Source organism: Etheostoma spectabile, chromosome 22 (assembly GCF_008692095.1).
Source record: "Etheostoma spectabile isolate EspeVRDwgs_2016 chromosome 22, UIUC_Espe_1.0, whole genome shotgun sequence".
Lineage (NCBI taxonomy): Eukaryota > Metazoa > Chordata > Actinopteri > Perciformes > Percidae > Etheostoma > Etheostoma spectabile.
Window position 1 is genome coordinate 14566115 of NC_045754.1, and position 22037 is coordinate 14588151.

A 22037-nucleotide genomic window follows, 5' to 3' on the forward strand; every position below is an offset into this window, starting at 1 on the left:
TGTGTGTGTGTGCGCGCGTGCGTGCGTGCGCGCGCGCGCGTGTGTGTGTTTGTGTGTTTGTGGTTTCTTCCCTACCTTGTGTGTGTGTACCGCTGTGTATTTATCCTCCGGTGAAAGGGGGTTAGGAACCCATAATAGGCATGCACGGGCTGGCCAGCACAAGATAGCTGTTGTGAATTACAGACCAAAGCCACCTCAGTCCTTGAGAGTCACTGTTGTTTCCCAGAGTCAAATTGTTTTGCTCAATGTTCCCTTCTGAGGATCAGCTTGTGTGATGTACACTAGAAATAGCATTAAAAGACTTCATTCTCCGGCAGTTGACAGGGCTTTCGATAGTTTATTACCTAGCTCAGCGCGCAGCAATATACCATCGCTTAAGCTATTACACAGATACCGTGCCTGTGCCTTGAGTGAATTTAAAAGTGATTGTATTTTTTTCTTCTTAATGCACGCGTCCGCTCTTCTCTTGTGTATTTGATTTATTTCAACCGGGAGAAGAAAGGAGAGTTGAATTGACTTGACAGGACTTGATTGCTGCCTCTGCTTTGTTTTATAATGCGAAAGCCAAGCATAACAGCTTCTGTATTACAGTACAGACGTGGAACATTTGTCAGGACGTTTTTTGGAAACAAGTCAGGACGGTTAGGCTGGACAAATATTAAATAAGCTGTTATTTACTGTAGAAACAAACAGCAGAAAAGAATTAAATTATGCAGACGCCACACAACCCACTTCTGCATCCATGCTCACACATACTCAAGCATACAGCTAACAACAAGCTGCACAATCACCAAAGATATATAGGCACGCATAACAAGTTTTACTACACTCTGTTTTGAACAGGCACACATATGAACACATACACACATACTTTGGCTGTGCTTAGCACCAGGAAACGAGTTGTTTTATGAGTCAACCTTCATGTTGATAGGGGGAAATAAAAGCCCTTACTCCCTCCATCTCTCCTACGGTGCCCTCCACTCTTAAATCAGACCCTTGAGAGGGTGCCGGTGGGGTTTGGGGGTGTTGCCCTGGGCACCTTAAGTGTCTAAGACACTAGCAGATTTACAAGGTTTTAAATTTCTACGAGGGTCCCAATCCAGCCATGGCCCCTTTCAGATGGAGGGGACCCTTTGAGTTTATTACCTTGTCCTAGGACAAAAGCAAATGCCACTCTCTGTCAAGAGTACTGACTGCTGTTGTTTTGTTGATAGAAACCCACAGTAAACCGGTATGAAAGCCCTACGGCGATGTCAAGAGTTCATGACGTTCAGCTGCAATCAATCATTCAATCAATCATTCGCCACGTCTGTCCCACTTTATTTGTTGCACGCTTTTAACCAAGTGATGAGCGGTTTGCTAGAAATCCAGGCAAAAACCTCAAGAGGAGCAAGTCAAGAAGGAGTGATGAACCTTTACTTCACTATAATTGAGAGAGAAAGGGGTTTTAATTGATTAATGTAGACTAGCCTAAAAAGAAACATGCTTTAATGGCGCATAAGAGGGGCTACACTTTTATTTCACTATTTGACAAGTCAACAAAGCCAAGGCAATTTCCTAAGCCAATCCTGAGTTGTCCTCTCCCATGTCTGTTGCATTTATCTGTTCTCCACCTCAGTCAGATCCTTCTACAGATCTGGTCCCTGTTAAATTAAGATGTGACAGGGCTAGGCCGTGTGGACATTAGCCTTGATTCCACTCTGTCAAGCTTGGCCACGTTTTAGAGTAGCCCTCCTGCGGTTGCAGGCGTTTGTCTCATTTATTGGTTTAAAGTGTAATTTTGTCTCTCTGCCTAATGCTGCTGTTGTCAATGTAAAGATAACGGCGCTGCTGTTTGCTGGTGTGTTTCCACAGGAGGAGTGCCAAAACTACATCAGGGTGCTGTTGGTGAATGGGAACAGGTTGTTCACCTGTGGAACCAACGCCTTCACCCCCATCTGCACCAACAGAACGGTACAAACATCACAGTTTCTGCTACTTTTGTTTTTTACCAGGCTAATTATTTGTAACCATATTATGGCTTCTGATTCTATTCAAATGGCCATTTAAACCCATTGTCCGATCCAAGTAACGTCAGCAAGTCATTTTGCATATGAATGTTGGGGACTGCCGCACACCAGAGACAAAGGTGAAGCTAGCACTACCGCTAGCAAGATATTCTGCTAGCATGTTAGCTGCTGGCCTAGGAAGCTATCATCACAATGCAGTCTTCTATAAACGACACTCACTGTTGATTTAACTGTTGTTTTATTTTATTTTTTATGTCAAAATTAATTTGGAATTTGTCATTTTTGTGCTATTTCTTGCTATTTCTTCTTTATTAGCTAATTTTTTTCCAACCCAACTCTGAACAGGGTTGGATAATTAAACACCAAAGTAAGACTGTTATTACACATGCTTCCAATTACAACTGAAAAGGCTGATCCATCAGCAAATACAGCCTTTCTCTCTTCGGTACACACACAGGTTTTGCCCATACAGCCTTACGTGGTGTGGTATGACCAGTGGCTAATGTTAACTAATGTCAGCTAGAAAGATATTCATGTAGAACAGATGCTATTTTATTGACTTGAATACTCTTCTCTATTTGTGCTACTGTACAATACAAAAACACTACAAAATTCACCGTTATCCCATAATCCCACGATAATGCATCAGTTGTGGCCACAATGGTTGCTGTTTTGCAAAACTGTGTTGCTTTAAAGAATTTAAGGTAACATTTTGGGATAGGTATTGTAGACATTGTAGAAAGGTTTTAAAAACTAAATAGATTTGACAAAGAAACAGCTAAAAAGGTAAAACCAAGTCCATTCTGTCACAATCCGCTGTATTTGTCAGTGAAGTAGCCTCACTAGTAACTCACTTTTTGCACTTTACAGTCCCTCGGGAGTCTCCCATCCATGTTGCAGTGCAGAATGGAAGTTGACAGCAGCCATAGTTGCTCAGTTCTTTTTCCTTTTCTGTAATATGTGTCACATTTGTTTGTCAGTACTTACTGAAAATCTATAAAAGAACACCTATTACCCCAGGAGCACATCTTCATAAGTCATTCTCCTTCAATAACTTTGCAAATATGAATTGAAGGGTTATTGATCACACTAACAATGTCAACAGGAAAGGCCACGGTTGATTAACACATTTAATCAAATGTCATGGCGTCGTGCTCCTAATATCACAGGATTTACTGTATGAGCTTGTGTGGCTGTTCTCGTCTCCTCTGTTGTGCAGTCATGGATGTAGACCAATTATAAGATGAATCCTATTAAGCTCGGTTATTTAAGAAGTTGTGTTTCCTCAAACTTGTTAAACGGCGTAATCAAAATATTGCCTTAAGCTCATTACTCCCGATAAGTATTGCAGACGCAAGTAAATATGTCTTTGTCTCATCTGTGCTGCTTTGCCCTTCTTCATGATTCATTGGTAATTAGCTTTTATTCTTTGAATCAGGTCATGTCTTTTCTTCTTATGTAGGCTATTTGACTTAGTGCGGACAGTGCACCCATTTCTCTGTCATGATTCATTCTCTTAATCCCATGTTTTAATGTGATGTTTAGTCCGACTTTTCAGTTTACATTTCAGCAGGCTTTTGGAACAGTGAGGCCAACACAAGATTTGATTTTTGTCTGTCTACCACCAGTTTGCTACCCCTCATTTTTTTCAACAGCGTACGGTGCTAACAACCGTGTTTCTCTGTAACTAAAGTGTCTTTTTCGTTCAGTATTGTTATTGAAAAATGCCCACTAAAGTTAAGTATAGACCAACATTTAAAATGTCAGCCTATTGTGCTTGCCTTCAACCATATCAAATCCTTGTGTCTCCTTCTGTGGGATTTCAGAGGAGAAGGCGACAGGAGTTTACTATTATGATGACATTTGTTTTGGTCCAAAAGCACTGCACCCAAAGGTCACAGGCTCATAATGACTGTTTGCTGCTGTGAAAATACATATAGTTGAAATGTCATGACATTATTATAGCAGTATTTCATCAGGCGCTGTCATATTTACGCACTGAACATTCGTTAATGTGAAACACTGGTCGGGCACAGAGTAACAGCAATGGAATCACACTCAGACAGATTTACTATCACCGGTGATGGATGAACAGAGAAGGAGCAGAATATTCTATTAGTTTAATAAGTGCTCTGAGGTTATAGATGAAACAGCCATTAATTTCTTAGACTTTTACCCATTCTGCCACTGATGATGACGCTGATGATGGGGATAATGACAATAGCAGCAAGACGATGTCTAACTAAAAACAAATAAAGAAAAAGGAGCTCATTTTTGCTTATAGTAGAAAGAATAAAGCATAGCCTACACAAGTTTAAGTCAAAAATTACTGTATCTTATCATTTAATCTGTCTTTCCATTATACTTCAGAGTAATGACAATACTAAAATGAAGTTTCTGGGTGCCACTTAAAAACAACTGCACTCTTCACAGATTATTTTTACTGATAAATGATACCAGTGGTACCAAAGGTAACTAAATCTACCAGCTCACCAAATAACCTGGAGCCTAGTCTACTGGCTGTTTTTACACTTTGGTTTTTGTATAGAACTTGCAAACAAGCAGTGATTGCTGAGCATACAAGTGACAGAAGAAGTTGATTTTTTAAAGATTATTTTTTGGGGTCTTTTCCCGTTATTAGTGACAGTGGATAGACAGAATAGTGGGAGAGAAATGGCCCAGGCCGCTGTAGGACTCAGCCTACATGGGGCGAACGCTCCTACTGGGTGAGCTAGAGACCGTCCCATGATGGGGTTTTTTTACTTAAAGTCCAAAATCCCCCCCATGCATCATTAGATATTACGGAAACATTCTTGTTGAAATACTTTATTTTCTGACAATACTGATGCCAGTATTTTCTCCTTTTGAAATTAACATTCCTTAATGGAATTTCTGTTTGTGTTTTGGCCTGTGTGTTGATACCAATTGCCCAGTTTGACAGCCAGGCTGGGTTGCCAGACATATTGTACCTGTAAAAACTCAAACCAGCGCTACAGCTGTAACATCAGTACAGCCGTTAGTAAGACAAAAAAATTTACAGTTTATTGTGACAAGTCTTTCATTCTGATCACACCCTCTTGACAAATAGCTGCTAGGATGTCATTTGCATCCACAGTGGAATATCAATGAAAAAAGCTTGTGGCTAGATTTTCTGTCATAGTGGGTAGTTAAAAATTCTCTCAACAGCCACAATAGTTTCTCAGTAGCACCAGACATAGCACACAACTGGCTCTCGCAACAGTGTCTATTCTATGAGCTGTCTCTTTCTAAAAAGTCTTATTAGAGGCATTCAATGTCACTTCAGTGTCCAACTCGCACAGCTGTTGTGAGCTCTATAGAGAAGACTTTCAGTCCACTTCCTCAAAATGCAATGGATGCAGTGCAGTCCATCTAACTGTCACTCGTCCTCTTGTTTTTTCTAAATGACCCAATTGACCCAAAAACAGCCATTCCGGCCCACAGAATGAGTCCTGTCAATAGAAGGCTTTCATCTGAGGCCGGCAGAACTCAGACAGGGCTGCTCTGTTTTGTTGTGGTTTGGGTGGAGCAGAGGTGGCAGTAGTTAACAGAACCCTTGATCCAAATCGACCGGCTCCAGAAAATTGGCTGAAGAAGTGGCTCATTTCCCCCAACACATGCGCTGAATGGAGTCTGGCCTCTTGAGTGGAAGAGTTGTCCACAGATTATTCAGACTGTAGGTCCTCTATAACCACGGAGGAGTCAAACATATGAAGCCCTGATTGATAGAAAAGTAATTGCAAATAGAATCATTTTAATTATTATTTTTGGATTCAAAAACATGAGATTAGTGCAGTCTTTTTACTTTGTGTCAGACTTTGCCTTAGGAATTTAGATAAACTTGAATGGAAGCACCAACCATGATCTAATCCTCCTATACTGTGTTTACTTTTGAGCCATAAAATATAATTACATCTTGGATTTAAAAAATGCATTACTCTTTTTGTGGTATTTAAGGCTGAGTCACTGAGCTATGGCCTGTGTGTGTCTGTGTCTGTGTGTCTGTGTGTCTGTGTGTGGGTGTGGGTGTGGGTGTGGGTGTGGGTGTGGGTGGGTGGGTGTGTGTTTGTGGGTGTGTGTGGGTGTGCGTGCACGCTTCTTTTTTTTTTCTTTTTTTTCTTTTTCTTTTTTTTTTACTTTTACAAATAGGAACCAGCGCAATGTGTCAGGGGTAAGCTAGGGTCATGCTATAAAGTATTTTTTTTTAACAGGGGAGTTGGATTTTGGCCTCTTAATCAAAGGCAGAATACGAGAGAAGACTGCGTCTTTCAGCAAGCCTCTCTTAAACTCAGAGAGGCTTCTCAAAGATGTGGTATTATAATGGAATAACCAGACAAACAGCTGGCTGTCCCGTTGAATCATCAACCAAACCAAGAAAACACTGCAACCAAGAGTAATTTGGTTGAAGAAGCCTATTTTAGTAATTGTATTGACATTGGACTTTTGGCAGCTGCTCTGTTTGTGTGACTTATGCTGCTAATGATTCTAAATAGGTTCCCTTATTCTATTTGCTGCTCCTTACGGTTTTGCTCATATATATATTGTGTTTTGCAGCAGATGTAAACCAAACAAAACATAATGAGATGGGTAATGTTTTTAGTCTGTCCGCATTATTTGCATATCAGCAGGAACAACATTACCAGACCTCTCTGGTTTGCATTTTAATGTTGCCCTTTGATACTCAGTCCTATATTTTTGGGCAGTTTTTGTATTTCATTTATTTATTTATTAGAAAAATGCATGTTATTGTTTTTGTTTCTTAACTCAAGGGATACTCTTGTTACAATCAAAATCCTATTCTCTTGGTAGGTTCTGGGCCACATTGGCGTCACTTCCTCTTTCCAGTTTTTTTTTTACTTTCGGCACCTAATTCATCCTCTTCATTTTCTGCGTTGTAGCTTACAAATTTGACAGAGATCCACGATCAGATCAGCGGGATGGCTCGGTGTCCCTACAACCCCCTCCACAACTCCACTGCCCTCATCACCTCCAGCGGGGAGCTTTATGCTGCCACGGCCATGGACTTCTCTGGGCGAGACCCCGCCATCTACCGCAGCCTGGGTGGCCTGCCACCGCTGCGCACTGCCCAGTACAACTCCAAGTGGCTGAACGGTAGGGGAGTGACAAAGTTTAGAGTCCAGATATAGATAGGGATGTTTCTCTTTATATAAATGTGTGTAAAAAAAAAAAAGAAAAAGAAAAGTTACATAAAGATGGGGATTTTAAATAGAAAGAAACACAATGAAGGAGAAAATTGTCTTTTGGCTTTCCCCTGTCACAGCTATTAAACATCAACACTGCAGCTTTTGGAGATTCAGTGTTTTGCTCAAAGATACTTAAGCATGGCAGATGCTTGACTTAACTAACATGGGAGTAGGAATCTGTCTCTGCTGAATGAAGGGTTGTCCTCTGCCTCAAATCCCCACTGTGTGAGCCAAAGAGTGTAGCCAATGCCGGAAAACAGGATCCTCTCTTTATAATTGTTCTTTTGCATTTGATCAGTAAAAACACTTAAGTTACTAAGCAACTAGAAAATCTTTATTCATCTCACCTTTTATTTCAGGAGCACGAAATTGTTAAATCGTCCGAAATCAATGTCTTTTTCCCTGACACCTCAGAGACGCACTTCAAGCACAACGCTCCTCAGTGCACATTGGAGAACTTCAGACAGCTTAAGGTGTCCAGCCTACAGAGGAGCAGGTCAATCAGTATCTTGTCAGCAAGTGACTTTTATCTGATTTCCATTTAAGCTAAATTGAAACAATATATTAAAAGCCACCACATACACTGCTTTGCAACAACCTTCTGGGATAAGGTTTATTAACTAATTTTATGGCAGATTGATTTTTGTTCCTCTGTCTCCCCCTGCCCTCCAAAGGTGCAGAGGAGAGGAGGGGTGAAATGAGGAGGGTGGGGGGACACTTTCATTTAAAGGTGAATTAAATCACTGTCAGCGAGATTAAAGTGTGCAGTTTAGATCCAATAATGTCATACACAAAGATGAACGCCTTACCTGTTACAGTGTCGTGGAGGTCGCATGTTTCAGATAGGGTGAGAGCTATTACGCTACACCTGTTATGGTCATTTCTCATTCTAACCTTTAGGTTTGGGGAGTGAAAAATGAGTTTTCTTATTACAACACAACGTTATTAATAACATGGCCTGTAGTTATTAATTCTAATCACCTGCTGTTGTGTGGGCCTCACGCTCACAAACACTGCAAGTCATCAGTCATAACACATACCCATTCGCTCTCCCACTCTCTCTTACTCCCACAGCTATATTGTTTTTTTTCCAGTATTTCTGCTTTCTTTTTCTGCACTTCATCTTTCTCTTAGCTCTCTGCAGTTTTTTCTTTCTGGTTCTTCTTAGTCACACTTATTTCCCTCATCTCTTGCCACCTCTCCTTCAACAGAACCAAACTTTGTCTCCTCCTACGATATCGGCAACTTCACCTACTTCTTCTTCCGGGAAAATGCAGTGGAGCACGACTGTGGCCGGACAGTATTTTCCCGCGCAGGGCGTGTATGTAAGAACGACATCGGCGGTCGATTCCTCCTGGAGGACACGTGGACCACCTTCATGAAGGCCAGACTAAACTGCTCTCGACCGGGGGAAATCCCCTTCAACTACAACGAGCTGCAGGGAACGTTTTACCTGCCTGAGTTGGAGCTGCTCTACGGCATTTTCACTACCAACGTGTGAGTAACACGAGATTTTACAAATGTACAATAAACATAAATTCTTTTTTAACATTAATATGCATTCCCCGAGCCTGCCTATGGTCTCCCAGTGGCTAGAAATGGCGATAGCATTTTGCAAACCAAGCCCTGGGTATCCTGCTCCGATGGGCCGATCTGGAATCCTGCCCCTCATGACCTCATAAGGGGCAAGGTTACCTCCCTTTTCTCTGCTTAGCCCACCCAGTGAATTTGGCCCACCCATGAGCGAGAGACATCATGGCTTTCAAACAAGCAAAGCCAAACGCCAAGATTTGTGTCAGCTGTAGCTAGCAAATTAAGCTAAAACTAACGGGAACAGGAGCCCTTTGAAATTTGCTTCTACAAAATTTGTGTGTTGATGAATTTCTTTTCTTTTCACACCTTGAGTGATTTTCACAAATTGTTCTCCATTCCCTGAAATAAAGATGAAAAATAAAGCATAATAAGGATATTATGTTTTATTTTTCATCTTTATTTGCCTACAATTTCTTTAAACGAAATCAACCCTTTGTAAATAATCTGATTAAGTAAATGATCAAGTTGTAAGAAGTTATTTTCTACAATCATTCCAGTTCCACTTACGTTCCGCGTATATTTGTCAGTCTGTATACTTTGCATTGTGAAAGATGAACAAAAGTGAGATCCAGCTCACAACACGTTGATAACAGATAAAAATGCCGATTAATATCATCAGATTTTTCTTTCATTCTTGTTTTAAATGCACCCACAGAAGAGCTTCATGTATAATTCATTGTGTTCAGCATCACATTGTCAGTTGTGTAAACAAACAAACTGTGATTGAATTAAGTGGCATGTGACCTTTTTGTAGCATGCACACTGAGCATGTACAATTGAGTGATATACGACAGCCATGTTTACATGGTTATGTGCATCTTAAATAGAATTTCCAGTAGACAAACTCAAACCAGCTAAAAACAAGATTGCTTCTAGTACTATCTAACATTTGAATCCATTAGAAGAAGCACATCATCACCATTAAAGTGTACACTGTATGCACATGTGGGATGTAGGAGATGGGATGCATCCATGGATGAAAACTATTATTTTCTATTTTCACAAACACGCTTTCCTCCATCATTTTTTACTTTTTCATACTCACACACGCACACGAACAGACCATTATTAAAAGCTGAGTAATCTATTCTTTATGGGCAATGCCTTTACATTGCTGAAAAAGAAGTCTTTTGAAGGGTATTGGAAACATTTCCCCCTGCAGGCACAGAGTTTAATGAACAGCCGCATTGGATTATAATTCACATCGCCCAAGTCTCTCAGTTTAAGTTGAGAGTTAATACTCTCATTCTTTACTCTCTCGTCTGAGGGAGGAGACCCGTACTTGTTGAAAGTGACAGCTTAAAAAGCCAAAGCTGTATTTCAGCCAAGAAATCTGTACAGTTAATCAGACCGGCCGAACAGCTTAATTGTGTCCTGTTGCTGGATTTATATTCCAATAATGACGATCACTTACGCTGGCATCTGCGTCTGTCTGTCCACTGTTTGATTTGTATTGTTGGCTGAGAGCAATACAAACACACAGAGGTTAGCTTTACAACAACATCTGAGCAGTTTTCTTCTAGTGGAATGGTGTGCTTCTCTAAATTCCTTTCATCCAATACTTTCCTCTGTTTCTCCCTCTATCTTCCCTTTCATCCTCTCACCCCCTTTGTTGGGTCTCTCTTCCCTTTATTTCTGTTCCTGACTACAGAAACAGCATTGCTGCGTCAGCGGTGTGTGCCTTCAATCTCAGTGCCATATCACAGGTTTTCAACGGGCCCTTCAAGTACCAGGAGAACTCACGGTCAGCATGGCTGCCCTACCCCAACCCTAACCCAGACTTTCAGGTAACAGAACTACTGTATTGCCCTGGCCGTTTATTGTATTATTTTTTTATTTTTTAAATAAACAGCAGAGGAACACCGCAAACACTTAAACAAGACAAATATTGTACAACCATGATAATGGCTCTGTTAGGTAGTGCAGTCAATGTCAATGTCAATTTTATTTCTGTAGCACATTTAAAAACAACAACAGTTGACCAAAGTGCTGAACAGGGTTGATGTCAAATACATAAATAACAAGTGTAAAAATTACTACAACCACAGTACATCACAGGGAGACAAACAACACTTTAAAACATCAGAATCCAGGTTAACGAGGGTTAAAAGCTACAGCAAAAAGGTGCGTCTTAAGCAGCGATTTAAACGTTTTTAAGGTCTGTGCAGCTTTAATATGCATGGGGAGGTTGTTCCATAGGGTGGGGGCGCCCACTGCAAAGGCTCTATCGCCCTTATTTTTCAGCTTTAATCTCGGGACATCCAAGAGCAGCTGATTTGTTGACCTCAGCGTTCTGAGAAATCAGCCAGATAAGATGGCGCCAAACCATTTAAGGCCTTAAAAAACATCAATAAAATCTTAAAATCTATCCTATAACGGACAGGTGGAGGGAGGCCAAGACTGGCGTTATGTGTTCACGTTTTTTTTGTTTTACTTAAAAGGCGAGCAGCTGCGTTTTGGACTAACTGGAGCCGATTTAAAGATTTCTGATGTAGACCCATATATACAGAATTACAATAATCCAGCCGAGCAGGTAGGGTAGTGCAGTGCTTTGCTTTAAAATGCTAACATGCTGAAAATGACACGTTCACAAATTAGCACTAAACACAGAGTACAGCTGAGACTGCGAGGAATGGCCTACCAAAGTGCTTGGCAAACACATTATGTTACTCTGATTCCTCCTGAGGGGGACATGAATATCTGTACCAAATGTTACAGCAATCCCTTCCATCCAGTAGATGTCATTTCATGTTTTACATTTCACATCTCAGTTTCCACTAGAGGAAAAGTCAGGGGATCTCTAAAGGCAGAAAGATTCATCCTCTGGGGACCATCAATGTCCGTACTAAGAGATTTTTCTGTCTTGACCAAATTTTTGGATTGACCAACAGCCCAAAATTGGCATCACTACAGTTGTGCTGCGAGCATGGCTAAACCACGTTCACTAAGGCAGTTTATGGAGTGTGAGCTAATTCTTAATGATCATTTGTTCATGCTTGAGGTCATTTAGTCCCAACAAACTGCCAACAGAGCCAAAAATGTTGTGTGTTTGGGTGCCTGCCTAAGGAAATGTATGCCTGTGATGTGTATGTGTGTTCACACTGATGAGCCTGCCTCAGAATCCCAACAAGCTCCTCACTCTCATTAATTTCCTCCCTCTATCAATCATCCCCCTCTCTACTCATGAACGGACACATTACGACCGCTCGTTATAAAATCCAGTGATTTTTAAAAATGGCACAATCACTCCTGTAAGATGTTGCATGGCCTCATTTTGTGATCTGTAGTCCCTTTCTAATAAACTATCCTTGTTTTGCACAAGTGGCACTTTATGTTTATACTCTGTCCTAAATCTGGGAGGGGCAAACCAAGCAGTGCTGGGACACCTTATTCCGATTTTCTGCGCTGCTTGATACTGATGACACGGAGGGAATGTTTTATTAGCCAAAGTTGGCTCTCAGTTGTTGCGGGCTTAGCAAATACTAAGGGAGCTAATCCACGCACCTCTATATAAGTGGTTGAATTCCCTCTGAGGTCTTGCTGCCAGTGGGTGACACACACTTCCACACGTTTTCCATCATGGGCCCACGATCATGTATTCCGTCAAGCCAGCAGCTGTGTGTGCATTTGCGATGGGTGAGAAGTCACACACAGTGTCTATAATGACATGCTAATGCAGAAAATAGTGGATGAAATGTTCATGCAGAAAAAAAAATGCTATCTCTGGCAGTTTACTAAGCACAGACACATGGACCTGTAACTTAGAAAGTGTTTCACTGCCGTCATGCGTTCATATATCTACATGTCGGAAATTCACTTACCTTCAAGAAAACCAATTTTCTCTATCTGGCCAGTGCTGACCACCGATTTGTTCTGCTCAACATACTGTTGGTACACAACATAGAGGTTTCAATATACAATACGCTTTTATGAGGCTGTGTTCCTCAAGGATAAACCAGCATCAGTTCTTCCTCTCCATCTGCATCTCTCCACTTAAGCTAAGGCACAATTGCTGCTCCTCACCACTGGCCCGATGCACACTTTATCTAGGTTTAAGTGACATCTTCATCAAGCATTTGTCAATGTTGGAGGTTAAGATTTATGAGCAGAGGATTTATGGCCTGCCTGGGGCTTTTTCGCCCTTTGCGCTCACACACCTACACATCCAAACGTAGGGAGACAAGCACCTAAAGCCACCAGCCACGTACATATCTGATGCACACATACATATCAAATGCACACAAACAGAGGTTTGTTCTTTGCTGCTAAATAGGAATAATTATCAATGTGAGCTCATCTCTCAACACACAAACACTGGTCATTGATTGAGAGCTTAATTCCCCATCTGTCTGCAGAGAAAAATCCCCCCATTTATTTGGACCACAGGGATTGATCCTGCTGGATTTTTTCAGCCTATGAGTCATGTTCATTGGATGTTAGGAGCTAATACCATCTCTGTGTTGTATAGGTTTTCTGTCATGGTACTTACTGTACAATCGCAATCATGTTAAGCTCTAAATGCAGAAAATATGTTAAGAGTCTGGGCCAAATGCTGTTGGAATGCTTTTTTATCTTTAGAAGTTTCAAGTGCAACAAACAAGATATATATTGTAATTTCATTGTAAATGACCCATTTTACAAAAAAAGCCCATTTGGCAAAAAACATGCTGTAATACAACCATATTTCTCAGAGATACTTATGATGCCAGCACAGCACAGTGCAGTGATGATGAACAAGACCGATGAGTGTTGGATGGGCCCTCAGCCAAATGATGGTTCTGTACCTCACCTTGACTGTACTGAGGAAATCACCACATCCGTCTCTCTTTACATTCACCGATGTCGTAGACCCTCACTGGTCAGTGCTTTACTTTGTCTCATGGTGGCAGAAACACAATCGTGCAGACACTGAGACACGTGCATGCAATGCAAGGACAAACCACAAAAGGAAACCTTAGACATTTGGTATTACATAGCCCTCACCTCACATGCACGCACACACACACACACACACACACACACACACACACACACACACACACATACACACACACACACACACTCACACTCTACACGTCTGTGCCATAAGCATGAGGCACATTCAAGGCACATACACACAGTATTGCATTTTCCTGTCCTTCAGGGCTTTAATTTCCCATATCCTGATGTGGCGAGGGCACTGATCCGTTGCCCATCCCGGGGAAGCCCACCATGTTTCTCATCTGTCAGCCAAGGGAAGGCCAGGGATTTATCCGTATAAAGTGTCCGTGCTGTTGCTACTGTACTGTAGCAAGTCAGCAGAAACTAATCGGCACTCAAGGTTCAGTCTCAGCTTAGTACGGCGAGGCTGCATCAGTTAGCCTGGAGCAAATCCATGCACTGCATCTGCGGATACTATGTTTAAAACAAATACAGTGCCAGTCATTTGGGTAAGTGTAATTGTCGAGCACGGCTTATTTTCGTTTTCTCTGCTCTGTGTCTTGAGGGCCTTTTCTTTGTGGTTGGGGCCTCAATCCACAATCTTCTCCCAAGCCAGGGACCTCTTTTACAGAGGACATGCGTGGTTAGCTTCACTCATCCAGCTCTGCCTGAGCTGGGCTGGCTTTGTCCCATTGTGCTTGTTGGAAAAAGGCACTGCATTCCTAACCTTAAAAGCCTGAACATTGTCACTGTTCTGTGATTAGTGACAACACACTTCTAATGTAATACAATGGGTTTTTAAATGGTTTCTAGACTACATTTCACACACAAACGTATTCCTTGACAGTTATTTAAAGACATCTAAACAGTTTGAGATACACGGTTTTCCCTTGAAGTTAGTTATTGGTGTGCCATTACTGCTACAATGGGTCATGATTATTCATCATCTCTCTGATAGCAGTGTTTTGTATTCTATATAATGCTTGTTGGAACCCCTTTCAGCTTAAAAAGTAATTTTCAAGCAAATATAAAAGTGCCATAGATCATTTGTGGTGATCTTTTCCAGATAAAAAAATATCAACTACAAAAATTAACACATCACATAACATAAACCTCCAGTATTACATAAATATAAACTTATTTATTTCCCTTGTTTAACTCCCATTTGGAGAAGGTTCACTTTGTTGAACTCCTTTTAATAAATCAAGTAGGGGAAATGTCATACAGTACATATTAGATATTTCACATTATAACCAAGTGCTGTGGCACTGACTCTGCTTCAATAGGAAAACTCTACTGGGACACACAACGAGAACTTGGAGTCAACTGTAGCTGATAAATGAATATGTGGCAATAAAATCTACCTATTTGTATGAGATATGTATTGCAGTTGGACTGTTTTTTTAACATTTTGAGTGCAAGTAATTTTTCGGAGTCCTTTGTTTGATTATTTTGGCTGCATTTACATTTTCTTCTGTTACATTATGAATAGCAATAATTGAGCTCTGAATTTGAAAACATTTCTAAGATATTAGCTTATTTAGGGGTATATAAATGAGCAATCAGACACATTACAAAACTCACTAGAAATATATATGCATATGAGGAAAAATCTAGTAAAAGAGATAACTACTTGCTCAGTCAAACATTTATTCAGTCGTCCTCCATCAGCCATGGTGTATTGAATACAGAGCCTTAAGGTTGTGAGGATAGCGAGCCATCTCAAAGAGCCAGCAATCAACTTTTTAGCCCTGTGCATTAAATCATTCAATCCCTCTCTTTTCTCATCTCTTATGGTACTTCTGGGGAAAAATTAAGCATATTAACGTAGCTTTTCATCCCAAAGAGCTTAGAGCTTTTTTATGTCAATCTTTTTCTTTGCTGTCTCCCCCACCTGAACAGTGCGGCACCATTGACTCCGGCTCCTACGTGAACCTGACTGAAAGAAACTTGCAGGACGCTCAGAAGTTTTTGCTGATGCATGAGGTGGTCCAACCCGTGGTTCCCGTGCCTTACTTCATGGAGGACAACGTGCGCTTCACCCATGTTGCAGTGGATGTGGTGCAAGGGAAAGACATGCTGTTTCACATCATATACTTGGCTACTGGTGGGTTCTTGGCACTATAATTATTCAATGTGTTGCCTTTTTCACAGGTTTAATGTGGACAGGCTTGGATGGGAAAAAAGCAGATTTCACATAATTCTAAGCACCAATCAGAATTTTGCAATTATGGATTCAAAATGTAATGACAGTTGTCTTTGTTGCAACACTGTCAGTCAAATCTGATCAAATCACTCCTACATAGTCCTGAAGCAGCAGATTAGGATACATTAGCCTTTTAGGGGTGTTCAACTCTCTAAATTAAGCTTCAGTTGTTACTTACATTGTCATGAATATTAATAGATTTTGGGGGTTTTAAGCCTTTTTAAGTGTACATAAAAAAGGCCTTTAAGAAGAAGAATGAAAACAATAGATACGGACTTCTAAGGAGGCTTCAAAGCTTAGTGTTCTAACCCCAGTTCGATCACTCTTTCCCTCTGTATGTCCTCCATGAGCACTGACAGAACACACACGCCACACCACATATTTATCCCATGCAATCTCTCACTAAGAGATCGTGGACACCATTAAACAGCCCACAGCCATGTGTCAAAAGAAAGCAGACGGGTAATTAATTACCTACAGACATACAGCTCTGATTTAACCCTTACACATTTTCCCTGGCTGAACTGCATGGCACTACCTGCTTATCAATAGACTGTTTGTTCACACTGGTGGGCCAATATGTGATGTTAGACTTGGCAGAGCTGAAAACAGTATCAGCTTGACTACAGATACACACCGGCGTTTGGTGTCTGTTCTGTATTATGATATGACATACACTATGGATTAGAAACGGATGTACTGAACAGAATATGAACGTAGTGACCCACTTCACTGTGCTAATGTAGCATGGCCCCACTGGGAAATGTCAACATGATCTTTCTATTGTTAGTCAGTGTTATTTTAGGATAACACACATGCAAGCCGACCCACGCACATACACACGTGCACGCACACGCACACGCACACGCACACAACCTGTTCCAGATCACTGGCTCTATGCTTGGCATCTCCCTCAAAAACTCCCCACTCATTGTTTGCATGGTGCTGTGATCAATGTAGCGTCGGACCAGAACTGCCCACACTGCAGTTCCCCAGACACTAACCAGACGCTAATGAAAACATCTAAAACCCTGCCAAGGCCATTGGGTAGCATACATACTGTACCTAATCACATGCTATTATTAACGCTTAAACGCTCCCCGCTGATTGGGGCCATTGTAGAAAACCTGATAGCTCCAACAGGGGATCCAAAGATGTCAAGGTGTAAAGTTTTATTCAAAAATGTGGCTTGTAACCAATTCCCCCCTTTTTGTTATTCATGCGTCATTAGTGATTCCAGCCCTGCAGTTCCCACCCCAACTCCATAAAAAAAACTCCATGTAGCACTTCCCCGACTTGTCTATGTACTGAACCACACTGAAGTCAACTCTCCATCAAATTAGCAAACAAGTCAGCCCCAAAAATTGTAAATGTACTGTAGTGAAGGTTACTTGAAACATTAATCACATTACTGTAACATGGTACTAAGTATTGCATTACTGCCCAACACTGCTTTGGCCAATACTTAACTTTTACGTTCCCTACTTTGAAACTAGGTATTCACCCTTCTTCCCTTGGCAACACTGTGCAGCTAATTACTTTTTCTTCACCCAGGGGATTGCATGTATAATAAATGATGTTTGTTTTAGCTCTCCCAAAGAAGATTCCCCCAACTTCATCTCACAGGGCCTACCTTACATAAAATAAAGGTCAGAAAGTATTGACAATGACATGGATTTCCACACTCTTCTCTCACAGAACTACAAATTGTTTTTTTTCCTTTGCAACTACAGCACTGCATGTAATTGGCATTACCATGCTTGGCACGCCAGCCACTACCAGGTTTTTTGTTTTTGTCTTTTTTCAGAGCCTCTCTGTGAGAAAGCGATTGTTGTGATTCACGCTGAGTTCACATCGGCTTGTGTACAGTTTCGCTCATCCGAGATCTATTTAGTTTTGTGTTTTTCCCTCGTCAAACTCCCAGCTATTCTTTTTTAAGAATATTTTTTGGGCATTTTTAGGGCTTTATTGACAGGACAGCTGAAGAAATGAAAGGGGAGAGAGAGGGGGAACAACATGCAGCAAAGGGCCACAGTCGACCTTGGGCCCGCTGCGTCGAGGACTAAACCTTTACATATGGGCGCCAGCTCCTTAAACTGAGCCATTCGGGGGCCCACTCTCAGCTATTCTTACCCTGCCTCCACTACTTAAACTTTTCTCATTTATGGATAAACACCCTTCCTTTATTTGACCAAATCCTTTCTTCCCCTTCTCCTTCTCTTCCAGATTATGGTACTATCAGGAAAGTGCTTTCCCCTCTCAATCAGTCCACGGGGAGCTGCCTATTGGAGGAGATTGAATTGTTCCCGCCCAGGAAGAGACAGCCGATCCGAAGTCTGCTGATCCTGCACAGTCGCAGCGAGCTTTATGTGGGTGTTAGAGACCAGGTCATCAAGATCCCGCTGAAGAGATGCAGCTACCACAAGAGCAGAGAGTGAGTACATGCTCAAACTAACACCATTAATCTAAATGGAAAGTGTCAAAAGCAAATATGTGCACAACTGTACAAAGTTTTAAAGCTGCCTATTTCATAAGATGCTCTTTATCTGAGAGGGCCAGGCTTGTTTATTAGTCAGGGGCCTTTGCTGAGATTTAACACCCTGTAAATCAGCTTTTGTCTGGGCCACTGGAGGTGCGCACTGCTGCCCTCTGTCTGTCTTCCTCTAGTTGTCATCAAACCATGCATTTTCTGCTTCTCGTGCACAATTCTGTTGCAGCTGTGCGTGTGTTCAGCACATATATTGAGTTTCTGTCTGTCTGGGAGACACTCCGTCAACGCATAAATATTGGCAACGAAAAACCCGAGACAGAGGCTGGGGTGTGAAGACTCACCACAAGATTGGGATCCCATCCATCATCGCTTCAGAAAAGGAATCACACCTGCATTCCTTATCTCTCACACAATGAGCTGTTATTGAAATACTCAGAAGAGTTAAGGCTTCATATTACAGCGGTGGCTCTGTGATATATGCTGCACCCATAATAGCATTTTTTCTTTCTTCCTTTTTTATTTTTTTGAGAGTGTAAGAGTCCGAAAAAAACAAAACAGATAAAAGAAGTAAAACCATGCACTCAGATTGTGAACACAGACTGGAAGCTACATTGCAGGGAAAGTTACTGGGTTCATCACTGACATTTCTTTGAGGTTTGCCTGTAAGATATTAGAAGGCTCCCTCTCTGTTTGGCTGTGTTCTGATAGCTCACTGATGGGTGGTGTACAATCGGCAAGGCCCTTAAGGCCTTCAGAAAGACAGGTATTATCTTGTTCTTCTCCTTTCTCCCTTTCATTTTGTTCTGCTGTCGTCACCCCTGATATCCTTGTCCATACAGGTCCATAACTCTCTGCTGTTTGTTAGCCTCTCAGACACTACGTCAGCCACCTTGTGTGTGCATCGGAGTGTGTGCAAGCACGCCAGAGTGTTTGCCTTTCTGCATTTTCAAATGGATGGATGCATATGATCTTGTGTCCTTGCACTTGTGTTTGTGTCTGCACTCAGTTCATTGTTATGAAACCCACAGACAACTTTGGTTACATTTCACGATGGGCATTTCAGGCTCCGTTGATGCTCGTGGTTCAGAGATACATCATTGCGCTGTCACCACAGACTCGTATTTGCATGAAAAGAGTGACATCAGGCTTTTTATTGCACTCAATAAACCACCTGAAGCAGATACTGCAGAGACAGATCTAGCTATCCTTGCTACAGTATTTTCAGTGAATATTTGTTGGGCTGATAAGCTATTTGAGTCGGAAGTGTGTGTGTGTGTGTGTGTGTGTGTGTGTGTGTGTGTGTGTGTGTGTGTGTGTGTGTGTGTGTGTGTGTGTGTGTGTGTGTGTGTGTGTGTGTGTGTGTGTGTGTGTGTGTGCGTGTGCGTGTGCGTGTGCGTGAGCGTGAGCGTGTGTGCGTGCGCGCATGCGTGTATTGGACACAAAACTATGATCCTCGTGCTGTGATGAAGATTACCTGAGAAATCAGTCAGCACATTGTGTCAAGACATAATTTGATGATGCCTATGCAATGTACTTTAGAGCATTGCAATACTCTTCATTTTTAACACTTCTTTTCTGCCTTTCTTATCTCTTCTTCACTTGAGTAGCTTCCCTCAGCCCTCTTATTTATTTTAATTAGCTTTTTACTCACCACTATTTCTATACTTCTCTCTTCTCTCCGTCTTTCTTCATCTTATCTCTCCCATTTCCTATTTCTTTCATTTATCATTTCTCTTGCCACCTTATCTTCCAGCTTTTTCTGCAATCTCCCTTCTTTGTCCCAACTCGATGTTAGATTTCATGTCCTGTCACAATGCAGAGTTATCTGTATTCACATATGACTGGTTAATAAAAGCCCATTAAACGTTATTGTCCTTCCAGAGCCTGTGTGGGAGCCAGGGACCCATACTGTGGTTGGGACCTGCTATTGAAGAAGTGCACCACGCTGGAGGAAAGTGTCAGGATGAGCCAATGGGAGCAGAGCATCACAAAATGTCCTGTGAGTATCACAGAGCTGCTGCCTGATCTGTACATACCTCATTGGAGTCCACTTGTGTTTTACTCATTTTCTCTGCTTTCTTTACTTTGAATTTTTAGAGTTGGTAGAAAACACAATTATCCTTACTAGGCCTGTAATACATACATTACAATACATTCATTGTTGCTCCTTTTCTTTTAAATGTACAGCTTGCTCTGTATTCTCTCCATGCATTCACAACTTACAAGCAACATCACCTAAAACCAGTCTTAGAAACACATCTTCACCAGAAAAAATAGCATCTTCGGACTAAACAACTTGACTTTAAGGGAGCGGTGTCTACCCTGGGAATGATCTGGGCCATTCCCTCTATCATTTACCTCTGACTGCATGTTCATTAGCAAAACAGTTCTTCCATTTATTCCAACATGGCTCTGCTTTTTTCAGCATTTCATTGACATCAATTTCAAGCCAGTCACAGCAACAGTGCTATGTGCCTCCGTGCCTTTTATGTTCAGAGGAAGATTGGGTAGTCAAGCCACTGAGCACCCAGTGGCATCTGTCAGCATAGCTCTGGCAGAAACTTGGCTGTATCCTCATATGCTTTCAGATATATACATGGACTCAAACAAGCGTGCATGTGCATAAACAGACATGCATTATATTTTCGCCATGTTACTACTGATTGCAATTCTACAATTTTGTTCTTTTGCTAGAGCTATAAAGCTCACTAATTAACAGCTTACCACTGTTTATATAAAACTTCCCATAAGACATTTTAAAACTTTTTTTGTGCAGAGTAAGCAAACAACATATTAAGCAATGTGTTAGTTAGTGAGCTTTAGAGGTACTGGTAGGTGTTTCAACCTGTTTTCATTATACTAACCTAAGCTAGCTATTACTTTAAATGCAGGATTTGATTAAAGATACTATTCATGTTTCCAGCAGAAGTCTAGCCTTTAGTTTTGATGTATTTTCATTTGGCCACGTTCCGCTGCCCGCACCAGTAATGGAATATGTATTTACCCACTTAACCTTGGTCTTACCAGGTCCAATCCATTTAGAGTGAGCATGAATTAACTTTTGGCAGTAATCACTTTGTATTCTGACAGAGAGAAATGGCTTTACAAAAGGGCTTGTGTAGCCAGACCAGAATGGGAAAACTGTCTGTTTGCAACAATTGGATACCAAGAAGTGAAAACTGAAAAACAAGAAGTTGCGTTTTTTGCCTCACAGTTAGTGTTTCACTCCCTATGAGTCCATTAACACCATTGAAAAACTAAACTGGCTGAAAGTCTGTTCTGTTGCTTTTCCCTAAAAATATGGAGCTGAAGGCCAGTCAAGGTTTTGCACACTGAGTTGCGTTGTGTAGGCAGAGACAGGAGATATGCTTTACCAACATTTTAACAAGCGCCATCTGGCACCACAGTCTTACATCTATATGGAAACAAGCAGAAAAGAGTGTCTGTATAGTTTTAGGGAAGGTTACAAGTCTTGGTTGCTGTTTTGTATGTTTTCACTCAAGTAAAATGGAAATTTTGACTCAATAAATGTTTTTGTGAGGAACCCACATTGCCTAAAAATAGTTTTAATGAACCCCTACTCTAAAAAAATAATG

The 22037-nt window shown here is 41.3% G+C and overlaps 1 protein-coding gene across 3 annotated transcripts in view; it reads left to right on the top strand.

The window, feature by feature from the left end:
• sema5a (sema domain, seven thrombospondin repeats (type 1 and type 1-like), transmembrane domain (TM) and short cytoplasmic domain, (semaphorin) 5A) overlaps nucleotides 1–22037 on the top strand; it is a 113742-nt gene that overhangs the window by 54076 nt on the left and 37629 nt on the right. For all 3 annotated transcript variants that reach the window (XR_004327503.1, XR_004327504.1, XM_032503940.1), the window contains exons 6-12: nucleotides 1855–1953; nucleotides 6926–7139; nucleotides 8443–8728; nucleotides 10476–10611; nucleotides 15647–15851; nucleotides 18177–18384; nucleotides 20323–20440. Coding sequence is in view for 1 of the 3 variants with exons in the window: in XM_032503940.1 (XP_032359831.1) it covers nucleotides 1855–1953; nucleotides 6926–7139; nucleotides 8443–8728; nucleotides 10476–10611; nucleotides 15647–15851; nucleotides 18177–18384; nucleotides 20323–20440 (1266 nt within the window). In the remaining 2 variants the exon portion in view is untranslated. The remainder of the gene's footprint in view (nucleotides 1–1854; nucleotides 1954–6925; nucleotides 7140–8442; nucleotides 8729–10475; nucleotides 10612–15646; nucleotides 15852–18176; nucleotides 18385–20322; nucleotides 20441–22037) is intronic.